Source organism: Herpailurus yagouaroundi, unplaced genomic scaffold (genome assembly GCF_014898765.1).
Source record: "Herpailurus yagouaroundi ecotype Mexico unplaced genomic scaffold, PumYag 77, whole genome shotgun sequence".
Classification (NCBI taxonomy): domain Eukaryota; kingdom Metazoa; phylum Chordata; class Mammalia; order Carnivora; family Felidae; genus Herpailurus; species Herpailurus yagouaroundi.
This window is the reverse complement of record NW_024412388.1, coordinates 24,002,852-24,017,654: the sequence shown is the minus strand read 5'-3', so window position 1 is coordinate 24,017,654 and position 14,803 is coordinate 24,002,852. Positions and strand designations below refer to the sequence as shown.

Genomic DNA, 14,803 nt, shown 5'->3' with positions numbered 1-14,803 from the left:
CACGTGGGTGGGGGGAAAAGGAGGGGGGGGGCCTGTGGGAGTGCCAGGGGCCTGAGCAGGCTCTTGATGCCTTGGGACGTGCCCGCTGAGGGGGTACCTGGGGTCCATGCCCCTACCTGGGTGCCCCTTTCCAGCATGGGCCCCTGCGCTGCCCCCTCTTCAACAGTTCCTATTTGCTCTCTCTGCCCAGGTGGATGCCCAGCTGACAGGAAGCATCAGCCAGAAGGCAGAAAGGGGAACAAAGGTAGAGACAGTGGGTATAGGGGGAGGAGTTCACGGTGTCCTCGGTCTGCTCTCCGCGCCCTCTGTAAACCCCTTGACTAAGCCACTCTACTCCCACATTCTTTCCACCTGCCCCCACTCCTGGACAGAGCTTAGGATGTATAGGAGCCAGCTCTGGGAAGGAAGGATGACTGGGGGCGAGACAGACAGTAACTGGCACTGTGTAGGGCACCCGCTCCTGGCAGTTCTTGGGTAGGAGTGTTGGAAGCAGTGCTTCGTACCCTCTGCTTCCTGCCCATTACCATGCCCTCCCTCTTCCCAGGCCCGTCAGGAGACAGCGGCCGATGAGGTAAGCCTCCCATCTAGACTGGAGGTGCCAGCATGAACCCTTTGGACAAGGCTCTGGGGCACTGGAGGCTGGGCGTAGGGGTTTGGGAGGACTACATAGCTCCCAGCATTCCTTCGGGGCGCAATGCTGGGCCCTGTCCGCCTGCTGCCTCTCTCCTTGGGTGGGTGGGTGGAGGGGAGGGTTGGGCTTAGTCCTGGACACTCCTGCTGTGTGGGCAGCAAGCGGCCATACACATCGCGGGAAGAGTCCGGGCCTTGGCTGCGGGACCCCAGATCCTGGGCCTCACCCTGCCCCCCACATGCGGTGTGACCCAGATCGCACTGCTCTTCCTCTCTGGGCTACAGTGAGAAATGGCTCTGGGTTGCTGGGAGTTGGGAGATGAGGCTTGTTTGGTAGGATTCCCATCTTCCTGCTCCCTTGGACTTCACACAGGACACACGTGATGTTCTGTGTGCTCGCTGTGTGTAAGCGGGGGAATGGGGTGGTGAGGGCTGGTCCCAGGCTCTCAGAACTGAACTCCTGGCCCATTCTTCCCTTGCAGTGCCCACCCTGTGTCCATGGTACCCGGGAGAGCAATGTGAGTGAATAGAGCGTGTGCAGGGTGGGGTGGGCGGGGGCTGGGAGTGGGTTAGAGGTTGGCCTGGTAGCTTCCTGGTTAAGCACAAGGGGGTCTTTGTGCTCTTATCACACCGCCTCCCTGCCCATCCCCCAGAGCTGGCCTTGACGCCCACCCCAGCCCCACCAAGGGCTGCACGGAAGGAAGCCTCACGGCTTGTGATCTGGGCAATGCGCTGGGGACAGGGTGGTGACTGGTGGGATCAGGACCTTGGTTGATGATCCCAGCTTTCCGTTCCCCCACGAGGACTCAGGGCCGTTCTGCTTGAAGGCTTCCTACGTCACCTTGGAGGCCTCGAGTAGGGGAAGGCTGACTCAGGGTGACACAGCCCGGCACTGGTGCCCAAACACATGTTGACTCCGGACCCCCCTCCTATCCCTCTCCAGCTGGCTCTGGTCCAGCCTCCCTCTGGGGGTCTAGAAAGACAAGGGAGAGGGGCTCAGTGAGAGCACAGCTGGTACCCAACTGTGCTTCCTCTGTGGGTAGCGTGAGTCATTACTTTCCCACGGCCTGACATCCTGAATTGACGTACCACGTTGGTCCACGAATGGCATAATCCCGGCTGCCCTTGGCTCCCAGCCCCCTGATCTCGGGGGACATCAGGAAGTACCCCCTCTGCTGCCTGGCCTTCTTTCCATCTAGCCCCCCCCCCCCCCCCCGGAATCCGGTGAGGCTGATGGTCCCCAGGTATGCAGGGGTTACCATGGCAACCGCGCAGCTGTGCAATCCTAACAACTAGGGGGTGGAGCTAGCCAAAGTCAGGCAGTTTGGAGAAGGTAGGTTAGACCCCTCTGCAAGTCTGACAGCCTTGGGATATAAAGTCGGCGTGGTGCTTGGCCTGGGAGGCAGAGCAGGGGCTGGAATTCAGGCTGTTGTTGGTGCAGCCACAATGCTGTGTGGCCCTGGCTTAATGGCCTGCCCTCTCTGTGCCCTCGGTCTTCTTTCCATCGCTGCGGTATAATGTTCTCTTTGCCTCGCCACCCCCCATCCAGGTCACAATTGGTCCTTCTGGACCCAAGGTGAGTCCAAGATGGAGAACAGGACACTCTTGCCCTCTTTGGCAGTCCCAGCCTGTCTCACAGCATGTGACCCCGTGGCTGTGTGTTTATATTAGGGCTACCCAACCCTGTGTGTGTGGGAGGTGAGTGTGTGTGTGTGTGTGGGTGTGTGTGTGTGTGTTGGAGAGAGTAGGGGGTTGTGCACGTGTGTAAGGATGTGATGAGCTCCTTTTCTGGCTCCTCCTGGCATCGGGCTTTGGGCCTCACTTGTGCACACGTTGCCTTCCTGCCTCCTCAAGCATCCAGTGGGGACAGGTCCTATCATTTTGCTTCAGAAAACACTGAGTGAGACCCAGCTGTGCCCCTGTGTGGGACTGGGGGTGTCAGAGTGATCGTGTGGGGGTCTGGCGACGTGCTTCCTGGGACACATGTTCTCCTGTGCGTGGCCCGCGGTGATGGGGAGAGCGAGCCCGTGTGCCCGTGGGCCCGACAGCCCCGTGTGGCTTGTGAGCGACGGGACAGGCCGTGCACGCGTGAAGGTGCGACAGCGTGCTGGTGCGAGCCGGAGAGTATGTAGCACAACTTCCGGGGGCCGCCTTCGTGTGAGGGCCCAGTGGGTGCCAGGCCCCGCGCTGAGCACCTGGCCTGTGGTGTCATGTTCCGTCCTTGCCACGGCCCCCGGAATCCCTTTTTGTCGTTAAAGACCCTAAGGCTCAGAGAGGTGACTTGCGACTTGCCCTGAGTCACGTGCCAGTAGGTGGCAGGGGCAGGATTTGAACCGAGGGGGCCTGACTCTCGCCATCACCGGCTCTGTCATTCTACGTGTGCGTGTCCACGCACATGCGTCCATGTGGCCCCGGGCGGGCTGCGTGCGAGCTTTGCGTGCTTGAGTAGGGGCGTGGGGGGAGTACCCTCTGTGTGAGACTCTACATTTGCCAAATATAGCCTCTTGGGGTGGGAGGGCCATATGGACGAATGCATATGGAATCCATATGCTGCGTGCACGGTTGGGGGTTGGGGGGTAGTGTGCTCACTTAAACACCCTTGTGTGGTCGATGTGTAGAGAATTCAGACTGGGAGAGCTTCCTCAAGTCTCCCATGTGGTCCCTCTGGTCCCAGCCCCCGATTTGATCTCGTCCACAGGGAGGGAGAGGTGAGCGAGGCCTTCCTGGCCCGTCAGGCCCCAAGGGAGAGAAGGGAGCCCGGGTAAGTGCCCCAGCCGGGCCCACCGCGGGGGGCCCTCCCCGGCCGTGCCCTGAGGCTGGGCTGGCGTGTGAACCGTCCCCGATGGCTCAGCCAAAAAACCCTGCAGCCCAGCCCACACGGGGGCCGAGGGGTAGGGTCTTTCTAGGAGTTAGTAGGGGGAAATGTCTAGTTTTTAGGGGTCCTTAGAAAATGACTGCTGGGACTGCGGGATTCTTGAGCCCAACCTTCTCAGAACAGGGTCCCACCCCTGATCCCTTGTTCCCTACCCACAGGGCAGTGACTGTGTCCGGATCTCCCCGGATGCCCCGCTTCAGGTAAGACCTGGAGGCAAGGCCTACTTCAAGACCACTATGGGGTCAGCCCCCGGGGAAGGCCACAGGGTGACCCCCGGACCCTCTCAACGCCTTATCTCCCTGCTCAGTGTGCAGAAGGCCCGAAGGGAGAAAAGGGAGAGTCAGGAGCCTTGGTGAGTGTGGCACCAGGGATAGGGCAGGGCGGTGGGGTTTTGGCCCAGCCTCGCCCGCCTTCCCTCACCTGTTCTTTTGCGTCCCCGCCTTATCTCAGGGACCCTCAGGACTTCCGGGCTCTACAGGCCAGAAGGTAATGGGCGTGGATTTGGAGGGGTGGGTGGCAAGGAGGTGCGTGGGCCTTGTAGACTTGAGGAAAGATGTCTGGAATCTTCCCAGACGAAGGAGGCCACCATCCCTATGGAAGGCACAGAGCTGGCACTACTCACTCTCCCTCCCAGTCACCCTGTCCTGTCCAAGTTCCCACCAGACCCAGAGGGCAATGCCGTAGACTCCCCGAGAGTGGCCTGGCTGGTTCGAAAGTTCTTTCTGTCGTCTACTTTCCTGTAGTGACTGAAGCCATTCCGTCCCAGGGGAGGCAGAGACCAGGGGTCTAGAAGGCAACTGTCCTTCCTCCAGCTAGAGCTGCTCTGGTTCTTCTCGCCCCTTCTTTCAACCCCAGTCACTTTGCCTTTTCCTTCCCTAGGGCCAGAAAGGCGAGAAGGGAGACGGAGGCGTTAAGGGCTCGCCGGGAAAGCCAGGCCGAGACGTACGATGCTGGGGACCCTTCCTCACCACAACCCCGTGTCTCTCAGTGAAATGCTGGATTTTGCCATCAGAACCCAGCCTGGTAGCCTTGCTCCCCAGAAAGGGGGAGGCTGTGCCCCAGGAAGCAGAGCAAAGAGGGGACAGAAAAGGACCTGAACCCAGGAGCCCTGGCTCCCAGCCTAACAGCCCCTGATCTCTAATGCCCAGAGGTTGACCTCGGATGACCTTGGGACACAGGGATGGAGTCTGGCTTTGGAGAGGGGCACTGAGGGTGGGCAGGTAGGTGTGGCCTCTTCTCAGCAGGGCCGCTGCCTCAGGGCCTCAGGCTTTTCTTCCACCTTCCCCGACCCCACAGGGCCGGCCAGGGGAGATCTGCGTCATGGGACCCAAAGGGCAGAAGGTGAGTTGTGGGTATCTGTGGGATGCAGAGTGGGAGGTGGGGCTGGGGCGGCGGCTCTCTCATACCTGCCTTGTCTGTGCCAGGGAGACCCTGGCTTTGTTGGGCCCGAGGGACTGGCAGGAGAGCCTGGGCCCCCTGGCCTCCCTGGGGCCCCTGGGATAGGACTTCCTGGGACCCCGGTGAGTACTTCCTGCCCCTTCTGCTATTCTTTCCTCGGAGACCCTTCTGCTGCCTGGCCCGGGCTGGGGAGATAAGGCTCGGTCTGGGGGTCCTGGTTGAAAGGAGGGGGCTAGAGTTGGTCTTACTGTGATGTGGGGGGCTCCCTAGGAAGCCTCTGGCTGATGCTCTTTCTGCCCTCAGGGGGACCCGGGTGGCCCGCCAGGCCCTAAGGGAGACAAGGTAAGCACACGCAGGGTCAGGGGCGCTTGGGGGAGTTGCCTGCATGGTGGAAGGAGAGAGGGGAGCAGTCCAGGGGCAGCAGGGCATCCATGGGGGGCAGGAGCCAGGCGTTCAGCTGAGGCTGGCTCAACTCAGCCAGGCCCCTCGGTGGGGAGTGTCCCCAGCCCAGTGCTTGCTGACATGGGAGCCCTGGCCTGGGTTCCAGACATGGGGACAGGTAGGCCTAAGTCTAGTAACGACCAGAGAGGCCTTAACTAGAGGGCCCGGGCTTATTTTGGGATCTTGTGCCCTGGAAACGTCTGGCTGTCTTGTCTGCTATGGTTCCTCTGGCGTCACCTAGATTCCTCTTGACCTGCTGTACCAGGGAAGGGGTATACAGGGGTATACAGAGGGAGTCTGAGAAAGGACTAAGTGGGGGAGGGGTGAATGGGCTGAGGTCATGGCCAGGAGCCTCCCCCTTAATACTTCTTCTGACCGCAGGGCAGCGCGGGAGTGCCAGGAAAGGAAGGTCCCGGTGGGAAACCTGTAAGTAAGCCCAGTCCGGTGGGGAAGGGGTGCTGTTGCCCACCATGCCCAGGGCTGCTCTACCAAGGCCTCCAGAGAGAGGGGGGCTAGGTCCTTGGGCCCTCTCTTGGCCTATCAGTTCCTCTGCCCGGCACTGATGTTCACTGCTTCTTCTCCAACAGGGGAAGCCAGGGGTGCCGGGGCTGAAGGGAGAGAAGGTGAGTCCCAGGCCGGGTTGCACCAGGGTATGGTGGGAGTGGGATCTCCTCTCTGAAGGCGACACTCTGAGCATCAGCGGTACTGGACCTTCTCTAGCAGACCCCATCTTTGTTCCTGTGGTGTGTGCATAATTACTAAATCAAGAGCCTGGCTTGGGAGTTAGACAGCAGGGTTTGAATCCTGCCTCGGCCGCTCACATGGTTTATGAATGTGGCAAGTCGATTAGCTCCTCTGCGCCTAAGTGTCCACATCTGTAAATGGGACACAGTGGCTTCTCGTGGCTTATTGTAAGGATATCGTTTTGTGATGTCCAGGAACCGTAAGTGGAGTGAATGAGTCAGTCGAACAGAAGGCCCCTCCAGTGATCCCACTGTCCACCTTGATGTTGGGGGTAGGGTGCCGGCACATCCAATGTCTAGGGCTCCTTGTCTTCCTCGGGGTCTCGGCCTCAACTTGTCTGCTCACGGTCTCTCCCTTCTGTTAGGGTGACCCCTGTGAAGTGTGCCCAACGCTGCCTGAAGGGTTCCAGAGTTTCGTAGGGCTCCCTGGAAAACCAGGGCCCAAGGGGGAACCAGGTGATCCTGCACCAGCCAAGGTGAGTGCCCAAGGAGGGGCGCCATTGAGGGGCACCACAAAAACCTGCAGGCGTGGTTGTGAAGAGGAGTTGGGTACTTGGCAGAGGGACTGGGTACATCTCTTGGCCATAGAGAGATTGTGGGCAGAGGGTCCCTGCTCTTAGCTTGAGGGGAGGGGGGCTGAACCATAGAGTTTAGGGCTGGGCTAGAAGGTCACCCACGTCTCCACAGCTACCTCCTGGGGTTCTTGAGGAGGCTCTAAGATGCCCTTTGGGCAAGCTGGGGTGGAGCCCACCCTTATAGTGAGTGAGGCTGGCCCTCCTCCTGGCGATTGGGGATTGGTTGGGGGTGGAGGAAGGGAGTGGGCTGGGGCGGGTTCGGGTCCTGGCCTTGACTCCCCACCCCACTCCCTCACTGACACTTTCTTTCAGGAGGGCCTGAGATCTGCTGGATGGAAAGGTGATAGGGTAGGTACAGGAACTTTCCAGTGAGGTAGCTTAGCCTGGCCTGATTTCCTCCATCTATTACATGGGTTGATGAGCCCCGGCTCTGGGTGCTAATCTTGAACCCCACAGGACCCTTGGGTATTTGAAGGGTTTGTGGTATGTACCATTGCTGTCCTCGCATATGGCTAGGAAGTTTGGGGTGCCCCGACGTGCCCAGTCTCAGCCAATAAACCTTTTTCCCCTGCAGGGAGACCCTGGCATCCAAGGTCCCAAAGGAGAGAAGGTAAGGCAACACTGGTCCCCTGGCTGCCCCCCTCTGACTCCTGGGAACCTTTCCAATTCTTTCACTTCCTTCCCCAGGGGGACTCCTGCTTGTCCTGCAGCTTAGCGGTAGGGGCCCAGCATCTTGGGCCCTCTACAGGGGCCAAAGGAGACATGGGCCTCCCTGGCTTCGGTTTGCCCGGCCTTCCGGTGAGTGACCAGCCCATCTTTGCCACACTGGTGGCTTCCCTGGCCCCACAGCCCCCGAGTCTCAAGGCAGAGACCAGGAAGGAGGCCCTGAGGCAGGTGTCCCAGGCCTGCAGCCTGGTCTCTCCCTCCACCCCTACGCCCCCCCCCCCCGGGTTGCTTGCCCCGGAGTTCCCTCTTAGAATCTCCAAGTGCCCGGCTGCATAAAAGAAGTAACTGCCCAGCTACCGCTGGAGTTGTGGCATTCGTAATTCCAAGCTGGCCTTTCTCTTTCTGGGGGGACACTGGAACCATGGGGTTTTGCAGGGGTGGGAGTGGGAAGGCGCTCTAACTGTGATTTGGTTGTTTTTCAGGGGAAAGTTGGGGCTCCAGGGCCAACAGGGCTGAAAGGAGAGAAGGTGAGCTCTGGGTTAGCTGTCAGTGACGCCACGGTTTCTTGGCAGGGAGGCAGGGAATAGGGACGATACAGACGAGAGATCAAACTGTAAACCCACAGTGAAATAAATTCATCCGTGCTTTGCAGACTGGAGTCAATGAGCTTATTTGGAAGAGCCCTTGCCTTCTCCAAGAGAACTCCTTAGTGCCGTGTGTTTATTTTATTGATAACCTAAAACAATTAAGCACGTTTAAGACCACCTTTTAATAAAATAACAATATTTGCCTCTCCTTTACCACTTACGATGTGCCGGGCACCGTTCCAAGTGCTTAGGCACGTATTAACTTGTTTCATCCCCCTAAAACCTTTTGGGGGAGCTACTCCATTATTGTCATTTTACGGATGAAGAATCAGAGGCATAGAAGGCCAAGTCAGTTACCCAAGGTCACGTGGGTGTTCGGGTGTAGAACTGGGATCCGAGCCTAGGAATCTGGCCCCAGAGTCTGTAATCTTCGCTGCTCGGCTGGGTTACTCGATTTCAGTGCCCGTGTTCACATTTGTATTTATGATTGCGTTGGGGACAAATGACAGCGTTGAACTTATAATGCGGTGTTACCCAAATGAGGGCTTCCACGGGTGGATGCGTGTCCAAGCGTGAGAAATACCAAAATATATGTTCGGACTCTGCTCTGTCAGGCAAACCACACCCGTCATTTCTCAAGACGGGGCCCCTGTACCCTCACTTCACAGCTGCCTCCTCTTCTAGATTTCTCTGTCCCAGTAAATGGCACGTCCCCGGCTCCTCAGATCCCAAACCTGCCACAGCCTGGATCCCTGCCTTCCCCCACGTCTCCTCCCCCCCAGCCCCCCCAACAGGCATCTCTGTCCGCCCCCCCCCCCCCTCCGCTCCTCTCCACCTCTGTGAGCGCCACCGCCATCTGAGTCCCGACCAGTCTCACCTGGACTCTGGTGGCAGCCCCCCAGTCTGGCCTGCCTGTGGCCACCGTAGCTCATCCACAGGCCGTTTGCCACCCAGCAGCTAACATAACGTGCCCTCGCAAAAAGAACTCGGGTTTCATTATTTCCCTGCTTAAAATCCTTCATGATTGACTCTGTAGCAAAGTCCTGCTATGCTTAACAAGACCCTGGCCGGACCCTGCCTGCCTTTCCGGTTCTTCCGCTCTCCTCTCCTCCGTTTCCCTTTCCGTTTCCGGGGCTGTGGATGTGCTGGCCTCCTTCCGCTCTGGAACCAGGAATGTCCCCACCTCTTAGATTCTGTACTCGTGGCTCCCACCATCTCGTACGTTCTCCCTCTCTTCCCCCCTCCCCCTATTCTTTCGCTGGATGGCCTTCTTCTCGTCTTTCTGATAATAATTGTGGTCAACACTTCTCCGACCACCCTGTCCAGAATGGCCTCCCTTGTGTCTGTGCCCTTCATAGCCCTCCTGGCTGTTTACACTTACTGTGACTTAAAAACTACTTCTTGTCCCCCACACGTGTGTAAATTGCACAAGGTGTTCGGGCGTGCTGTTCACTGCGACCCACCAGCACCTTGCCCGGGGCACAGCCGTGTAGGCATCCAGTGAACAAATGAATGAGCTAATGATCTTCGTGTGCTGGGTGAGGGCTGCGTGCGGGGCTAGGATTCTGTGAAGTGAGCCTGGGGAACATGCCACAGACTCTCCTGGGGACCTTGGGGAAATCCCTGGCCTCAGTTTCCCTAGCCAGGAGATGAGAGGGGTAGTCTAGACATCCTAAGAGGCAACTTTTGTGGTTTGTGGCTGGGGACTGACCCAGCACCCTCTCTTTGACCCTTTGCTCTCTGCTTTGCACAGGGTAATTTTGGGGAGGCAGGGCCAGCTGGCCGGCCGGTAAGTGCTCTAGAAACAACAGCTCTTGGGAAAAGGGGAAGACGGGAGGTGCTACCTACTACTGGGGGGGGTGGGGACGACAGACCTGGACTGTGCCCCAGCATAGCCCAGGCAGGTGCTGGGCCTCACGCGTGGCCTCTTTTTTTTTTTTTTTAATCACACAGGGTCCACCAGGGCCAGTGGGATCCACAGGCATCAAAGGGGAGAAGGTGAGTCTGGCGACACTCTCCCCTCTGCAGCCAGGGTGAACTTCCTAAACACACACTTATCTTGCTCTAATTCAATCCCCACAAGGCTCCCCACTGCCTGAGGGTAACATCTTACTCCTTAGCATGGCATTCAAGACCCTTGATGACTTGGCCCCCACCTTCATTTCTTGCCTGTCCTCCCGCGATCTCTCCTGAGATATCCCTCGCCCAGCAGGGACGCTGTGTCAGGCCCGGCTCCGTTCCCCAGCCCCCGATTCCAGGCCCGGCCTGGTATCCCCCAACCCTGTGTCCTCACTTGGCAGGGGGAGCCTTGTGAGCCATGCCCAGCCCTGTCCGAGCCTCAGGATGGGGACAGCTACGCGGTGGCCTTGCCTGGCCCTCCTGGAGAGAAGGGAGAGCCTGGGCCCCCGGGCTTTGGCTTGCCAGGGAAACAGGTGAGCTCCCAGGTTGCTGCAGGAGAGGCGCAAAGGAAGGGACGAACCCTGCCCGGGTCTTTTGGCTCCCTGGATGGTGGGGAGTAGGTGGGAGTCGATGGAAGGGTCAGTGCTTCTGTCCCCAGAGGATGCCTCAGCCCTTCATCCTGGGACCCGGCCTGGCAGGGCCTACGAAAGAAAGAGCACCAACTCGGGACCAGGCGGGCCTGGGTTCAGATTCTAGCTCTGCCTTTCACTCACGCTTTGACTTGAACAAGTTACTGTTCTCCTCTCTGTGCCTCTGTTTCCTCTGCGTGGTGGTGTTGCAATCACCAACACCTAGGGCCTAGGAGTCGCGTGTGTGAAGCACTTCGCGGCATACGATAGGTGTTCAGGATGACCCGTGGTTACCACGGGACTGATTATTATTGTCCTCGCTCTACTGGTCACAGCGAGCACTGCCATAGCGTATGCTGGGTGCCACACACTGCTTCACACACGTTAGCTCGTCTAATGTCACAAGGACTCTACAGGGTAGAAGCCAACGCCATTCTTAGCATTCCCATTGACAGGTAAGGCAACCGAGTCACAGAGAGGTTAGGCAGCTTGCCGGGGGTCACCCAGACAGGACTCTGGCTCGGCTCCTCTCTTAATCCATCCGGCATTGCTTCGCTAGGACGAGAGAAGAGACTTTGGACTGTTTTGTGCCCTCTTGAGTTCCCTGGGTCTAACACGGTGCCAGACGCTTAGGGGTGTCCGCTATGAGTGAGTGGGTACTAGAAATGCTTTCTCCCCAGGGCAAGGCTGGAGAGCGTGGACCGAAGGGGAACAAGGTGAGAGAGCCTCGTGGGCACGGGTGGGCACCGCCTCTCTGAGGCGCTTTCCACTTCCTTTTCCTGACCGCCCTGTGCCCGCTCTCCACTCCCTGGGCAGCCCCCAGGCCCCAGCAAAGGGCTCTGAGTGCCTTTAGCTCCCAAGAGGCAGTCTGCCCCCAGCTGGGCCACCTCTGCCCTCCTTGAAGCCTGCTCCTTACAGGGTGATGCTGGGAACCCTGGAGATCCTGGAGTGCCAGGCACCACGGGGCGGCCGGGACTGTCGGGAGAACCTGGCGTGCGGGGCCCCATGGGCCCGAAAGGAGAAAAGGTCAGTCGGGTAGGGGGCACTTTGTTGCCCGGGCAAAAAGAAATGGGGCTGAGAGCTGATGAGGTGAAGGACTGCGGAGTCAGGCTGCGAGCCTCGCGGGATACCGGAATCGCTGGGTGATGCCTCAGCTCTTCTGCAAGGCAGGGAGGGGAAGAGCAGGGAGGGTCGGGGGCGTGGTTTGATTTCCCAGACCGAGGTGGGGGCAGTGGAGGGGCAGAGCTCTCAGAGGGGCGCAGGGACCCCCCCCCCCTCTTTCTGGTGCCTCTTCCTGGCCCGCCTGTCAGCCCTGGCTCAAGGAAAGCTGGCTGCGCCTCTCTCTGACCAGGGTGATGGCTGCACTGCCTGCCCCAGCCTGCAGGGGGCAGTGCCGAGCACGGCAGCACTGCCTGGGAAGCCGGGCCCCAAAGGAGAGCCGGGCCCAGAAGGTGTGGGCCGGCCTGGGAAACCGGTGAGTTCCGGCTACCAGCCCTCTGGTCTCTCCCTGCCTGAGCTTTGCCTTCTCTCCCACCTGCACCCTTTTCCCTGTGGGACCCATGGGCCACCTGTGTCTTTTAGGGCCAGCCTGGTCTACCTGGAGTTCAAGGGCCCCCAGGACTGAAGGGCACCCAGGTAGGTGTGTGTACGGGGAGCTTGGGCTGCAGGTATGTGTGGTGAGGGTTGGCGGTGGGGGGCATGGGCCTGGAGTGGGGAAGATCAGCCCCAGAGAAGGGAGAAGGTGGAGGTGCGGGGGTAAAGGAGAAGAGGCTGGGGAAGAGGCTATTGGGTGAGTGGGGAATCCCAAGCCAAGGTTTGTCCTTCTGTCTCTTCAGGGAGAGCCTGGACCTCCGGGAAGGGGAATCCAGGGGCCGCAGGTGAGTCTCTAGCCTCCCCTTGGCCTGCCTGCCCCCAGCCTCCCAATACTTCTGTTAACCATCTGCCCACTCCTATCTGTCCCCAAAACTATGGGGCTCTGCCTGGTCTCCAGTGCTCAAGGGCACAGCTTCGGGAAGAAGAACTGGGCTGTAGCCCTGGCCTGTCATCACTCCTGGGGGGGACCTTGGCTTTGACCCCCGCCTCTCTGACCCTCACGGTCTTGCCGGGGAGCTCTCTTGAATTTGGGCTGGCAGATACCCCACCCCAGACCAGGTCTGCCAGTGGGGCAGGGCCTGTGGCCCAGTCTGTCTTTTCTAAATTGCAGGGGGAGCCTGGAGTCCAGGGTTTGCCTGGCATTCAGGTACGTCTGCTTTTGGCCTAGAGGAGTCTGGCGGGGGAAGGGGCCACTTCGGGCCAGGGGTTAAGGAACTGTGCTTCCTTCTGTCTGCAGGGGCTTCCGGGACCTCGGGGACCACCTGGCCCCACCGGAGAGAAAGGTGCCAAGGTGAGCCTCTGCTTCGTAGGGCGCTAGACCTGCGGTGCTTCTGAGTGCCCTGGCAGGGGGGACAGGGACATGGGAGTGAGTGATGCCCAATGGTGGGCCACCCAACACCTGGTCTGATGCGTCTCACCTGCCCGATTGACGCCGTTAGCCTCTGTGCTCTCTCTTCTGCAGGGGTCTCCGGGGCTGAAAGGAGCTGCCGGGCCAATGGGGCCCCCTGGTGCCAGTGTCTCTGGGCCTCCGGTAAGGGTCCTGTCTGTGCTCTGTGCTGGAGGCCCTGTTGGGGCCGGGCTGGTGCTGCTGGGAAGAGGGCACAGGGCTGACTGACCGGGCCCCACAGCGTGGGGAAGGGAAGGAGAGAGGCCCAGCCTCCGAGAAGGAAAGCCACACTGTCTGGAGGGGAGGGCACCTGAATGACATCACTGATCACCACCATTTCTGGAGCAGTGACTGCGCTGAGGCCTTGTGCTGAGCTCTAAAGCAACAGAGATTCACTTAAACCTCACAACAGCCCTATAAGGGACTGGCTATCATTGTCCCCTGGAAGGCCAGAGAATGAGCAGGCAGAGTCAGGACTTGAACCCAGGTCTGTCTGACTCAAAGCCCATATGTTAACTCACCCACCCCACTTCAAAGCCTGGTCCTTGGGGGCTCATCTAAATGGGTGCTGCCCCATAGAGCTGTCCACAATGATAGAAATGTTCTATTCTGCTCTGCCCGAGAGGGTAGCCGGTAGCCACGTGGTTTTCAAGCCCTCGAAATGTGGCTAGTGTGACCGAGGAGTTAAATTTTACATTTCATTTCATTTCAATTCATTTAAATTTTAAATAAGCACATGCGGCTATTGGCTACCATACTGGCCAGCACAGATCTATCTAGACCAACCTCATTACCCTCAAAGACCTCTCTTTATTCCTGTCCCACCCACGATTCCCATGTTTTATTTATTTTTTTTTTTAATGCTTATTTATTTCTGAGAGAGAGAGAGAGAGAGAGAGAGAGAGAGAGAGACAGAGTGTGAGCAGGGGAGGGGCAGAGAAAGAGGGAGACACAGAATTCGAGGCAGGATCCAGGCTCCGAGCTGTCAGCCCAGAGCCCGACGCGGGGCTCGAACTCACGAACCATGAGATCACGACCTGAGCCGAAGTCAGACGCTGAACTGACTGAGCCACCCAGGCGCCCCTCATTCCCATGTTTTAAAAGATGTGCCTATTGAACAAATTGCATAGATTAAGTAATAATAAATGCCTTTCTTTATTTTCATTCATCAAATACCTGTATAATAGTCAGCGTCTACTCCACATGAACCCACTAGAATTTTACGAGATGGTATAATTCTAGCCTAAATCAAAGCAGTGCTACCTTGCAGCCAGGCTGTGCCATGCCAGGTCATGGGCAAGTGTGTAATTTCTCTTGGGTTTCTGGGAATGTTGAAAACAGCCCAGTGAAAGATATCTTTTCTGTGTTTATGGGTCCCTAGAGAAATTCCAGTTCCGGTTTGGCAATATCACTGATAGGGTCCTCTTGAGGGTGCCCTGAAGCCCAGAGGGGACAGGGACTCGCCCACATCCATGCAACCAGTCTGTGTCGCCCAGACACAGGGTCCCTGGCTGTTCCAGGGAGCCTCTGGGTAAAGGCGGAGGTAAAAGTGAAGACAGTCCCGATTCTCGTGGAGTTGCGAGTCCCGTGTGTGAAGGTGGCATGTCCCACAGGAAGGCAGCCATCAGAATGCCCCTGAACAGCCAGGCAGACTTCTCCAGATCTTCTTCCCTCAGGCTGAACCCCAGCCGGGAGGCCCCCTCCCCCAGTCCCAGCCCCACACACCGTGCAAGTTGTGTGACCTTAGGCCAGTGACAGCCTTTCAGAGTCTTCAAATCCTTGGTGATAAACTAAGGGCAGAAATTCCCATCTCCTGCTAAGTCATCTGAGATGACCTTTGTGATGGAACGTGTGGCGAGCACTAAAGGGGGAGAGAGAGGG

General features: G+C 58.5%; 1 protein-coding gene across 6 annotated transcripts in view; it reads left to right on the top strand.

Annotated features, from left to right (window-relative positions):
- Nucleotides 1-14,803, top strand: part of COL16A1 (collagen type XVI alpha 1 chain) — a 50,422-nt gene that overhangs the window by 7,733 nt on the left and 27,886 nt on the right. For 4 of the 6 annotated variants that reach the window (XM_040467612.1, XM_040467595.1, XM_040467589.1 and 1 more), the window contains 30 exons: nt 191-244; nt 545-571; nt 1,113-1,148; nt 2,180-2,206; nt 3,329-3,391; nt 3,664-3,705; nt 3,813-3,857; nt 3,956-3,991; nt 4,385-4,447; nt 4,802-4,846; nt 4,930-5,025; nt 5,207-5,245; nt 5,726-5,770; nt 5,932-5,967; nt 6,453-6,563; nt 6,975-7,010; nt 7,237-7,272; nt 7,350-7,460; nt 7,811-7,855; nt 9,669-9,704; nt 9,869-9,913; nt 10,216-10,347; nt 11,124-11,159; nt 11,362-11,469; nt 11,795-11,917; nt 12,025-12,078; nt 12,279-12,320; nt 12,647-12,682; nt 12,773-12,826; nt 12,998-13,066. In XM_040467612.1, the coding sequence (XP_040323546.1) occupies nt 191-244; nt 545-571; nt 1,113-1,148; nt 2,180-2,206; nt 3,329-3,391; nt 3,664-3,705; nt 3,813-3,857; nt 3,956-3,991; nt 4,385-4,447; nt 4,802-4,846; nt 4,930-5,025; nt 5,207-5,245; nt 5,726-5,770; nt 5,932-5,967; nt 6,453-6,563; nt 6,975-7,010; nt 7,237-7,272; nt 7,350-7,460; nt 7,811-7,855; nt 9,669-9,704; nt 9,869-9,913; nt 10,216-10,347; nt 11,124-11,159; nt 11,362-11,469; nt 11,795-11,917; nt 12,025-12,078; nt 12,279-12,320; nt 12,647-12,682; nt 12,773-12,826; nt 12,998-13,066 (1,728 nt within the window). The remainder of the gene's footprint in view (nt 1-190; nt 245-544; nt 572-1,112; nt 1,149-2,179; nt 2,207-3,328; nt 3,392-3,663; nt 3,706-3,812; nt 3,858-3,955; nt 3,992-4,384; nt 4,448-4,801; nt 4,847-4,929; nt 5,026-5,206; nt 5,246-5,725; nt 5,771-5,931; nt 5,968-6,452; nt 6,564-6,974; nt 7,011-7,236; nt 7,273-7,349; nt 7,461-7,810; nt 7,856-9,668; nt 9,705-9,868; nt 9,914-10,215; nt 10,348-11,123; nt 11,160-11,361; nt 11,470-11,794; nt 11,918-12,024; nt 12,079-12,278; nt 12,321-12,646; nt 12,683-12,772; nt 12,827-12,997; nt 13,067-14,803) is intronic. The other 2 variants (XM_040467605.1, XM_040467574.1) reach the window with 1 other exon arrangement.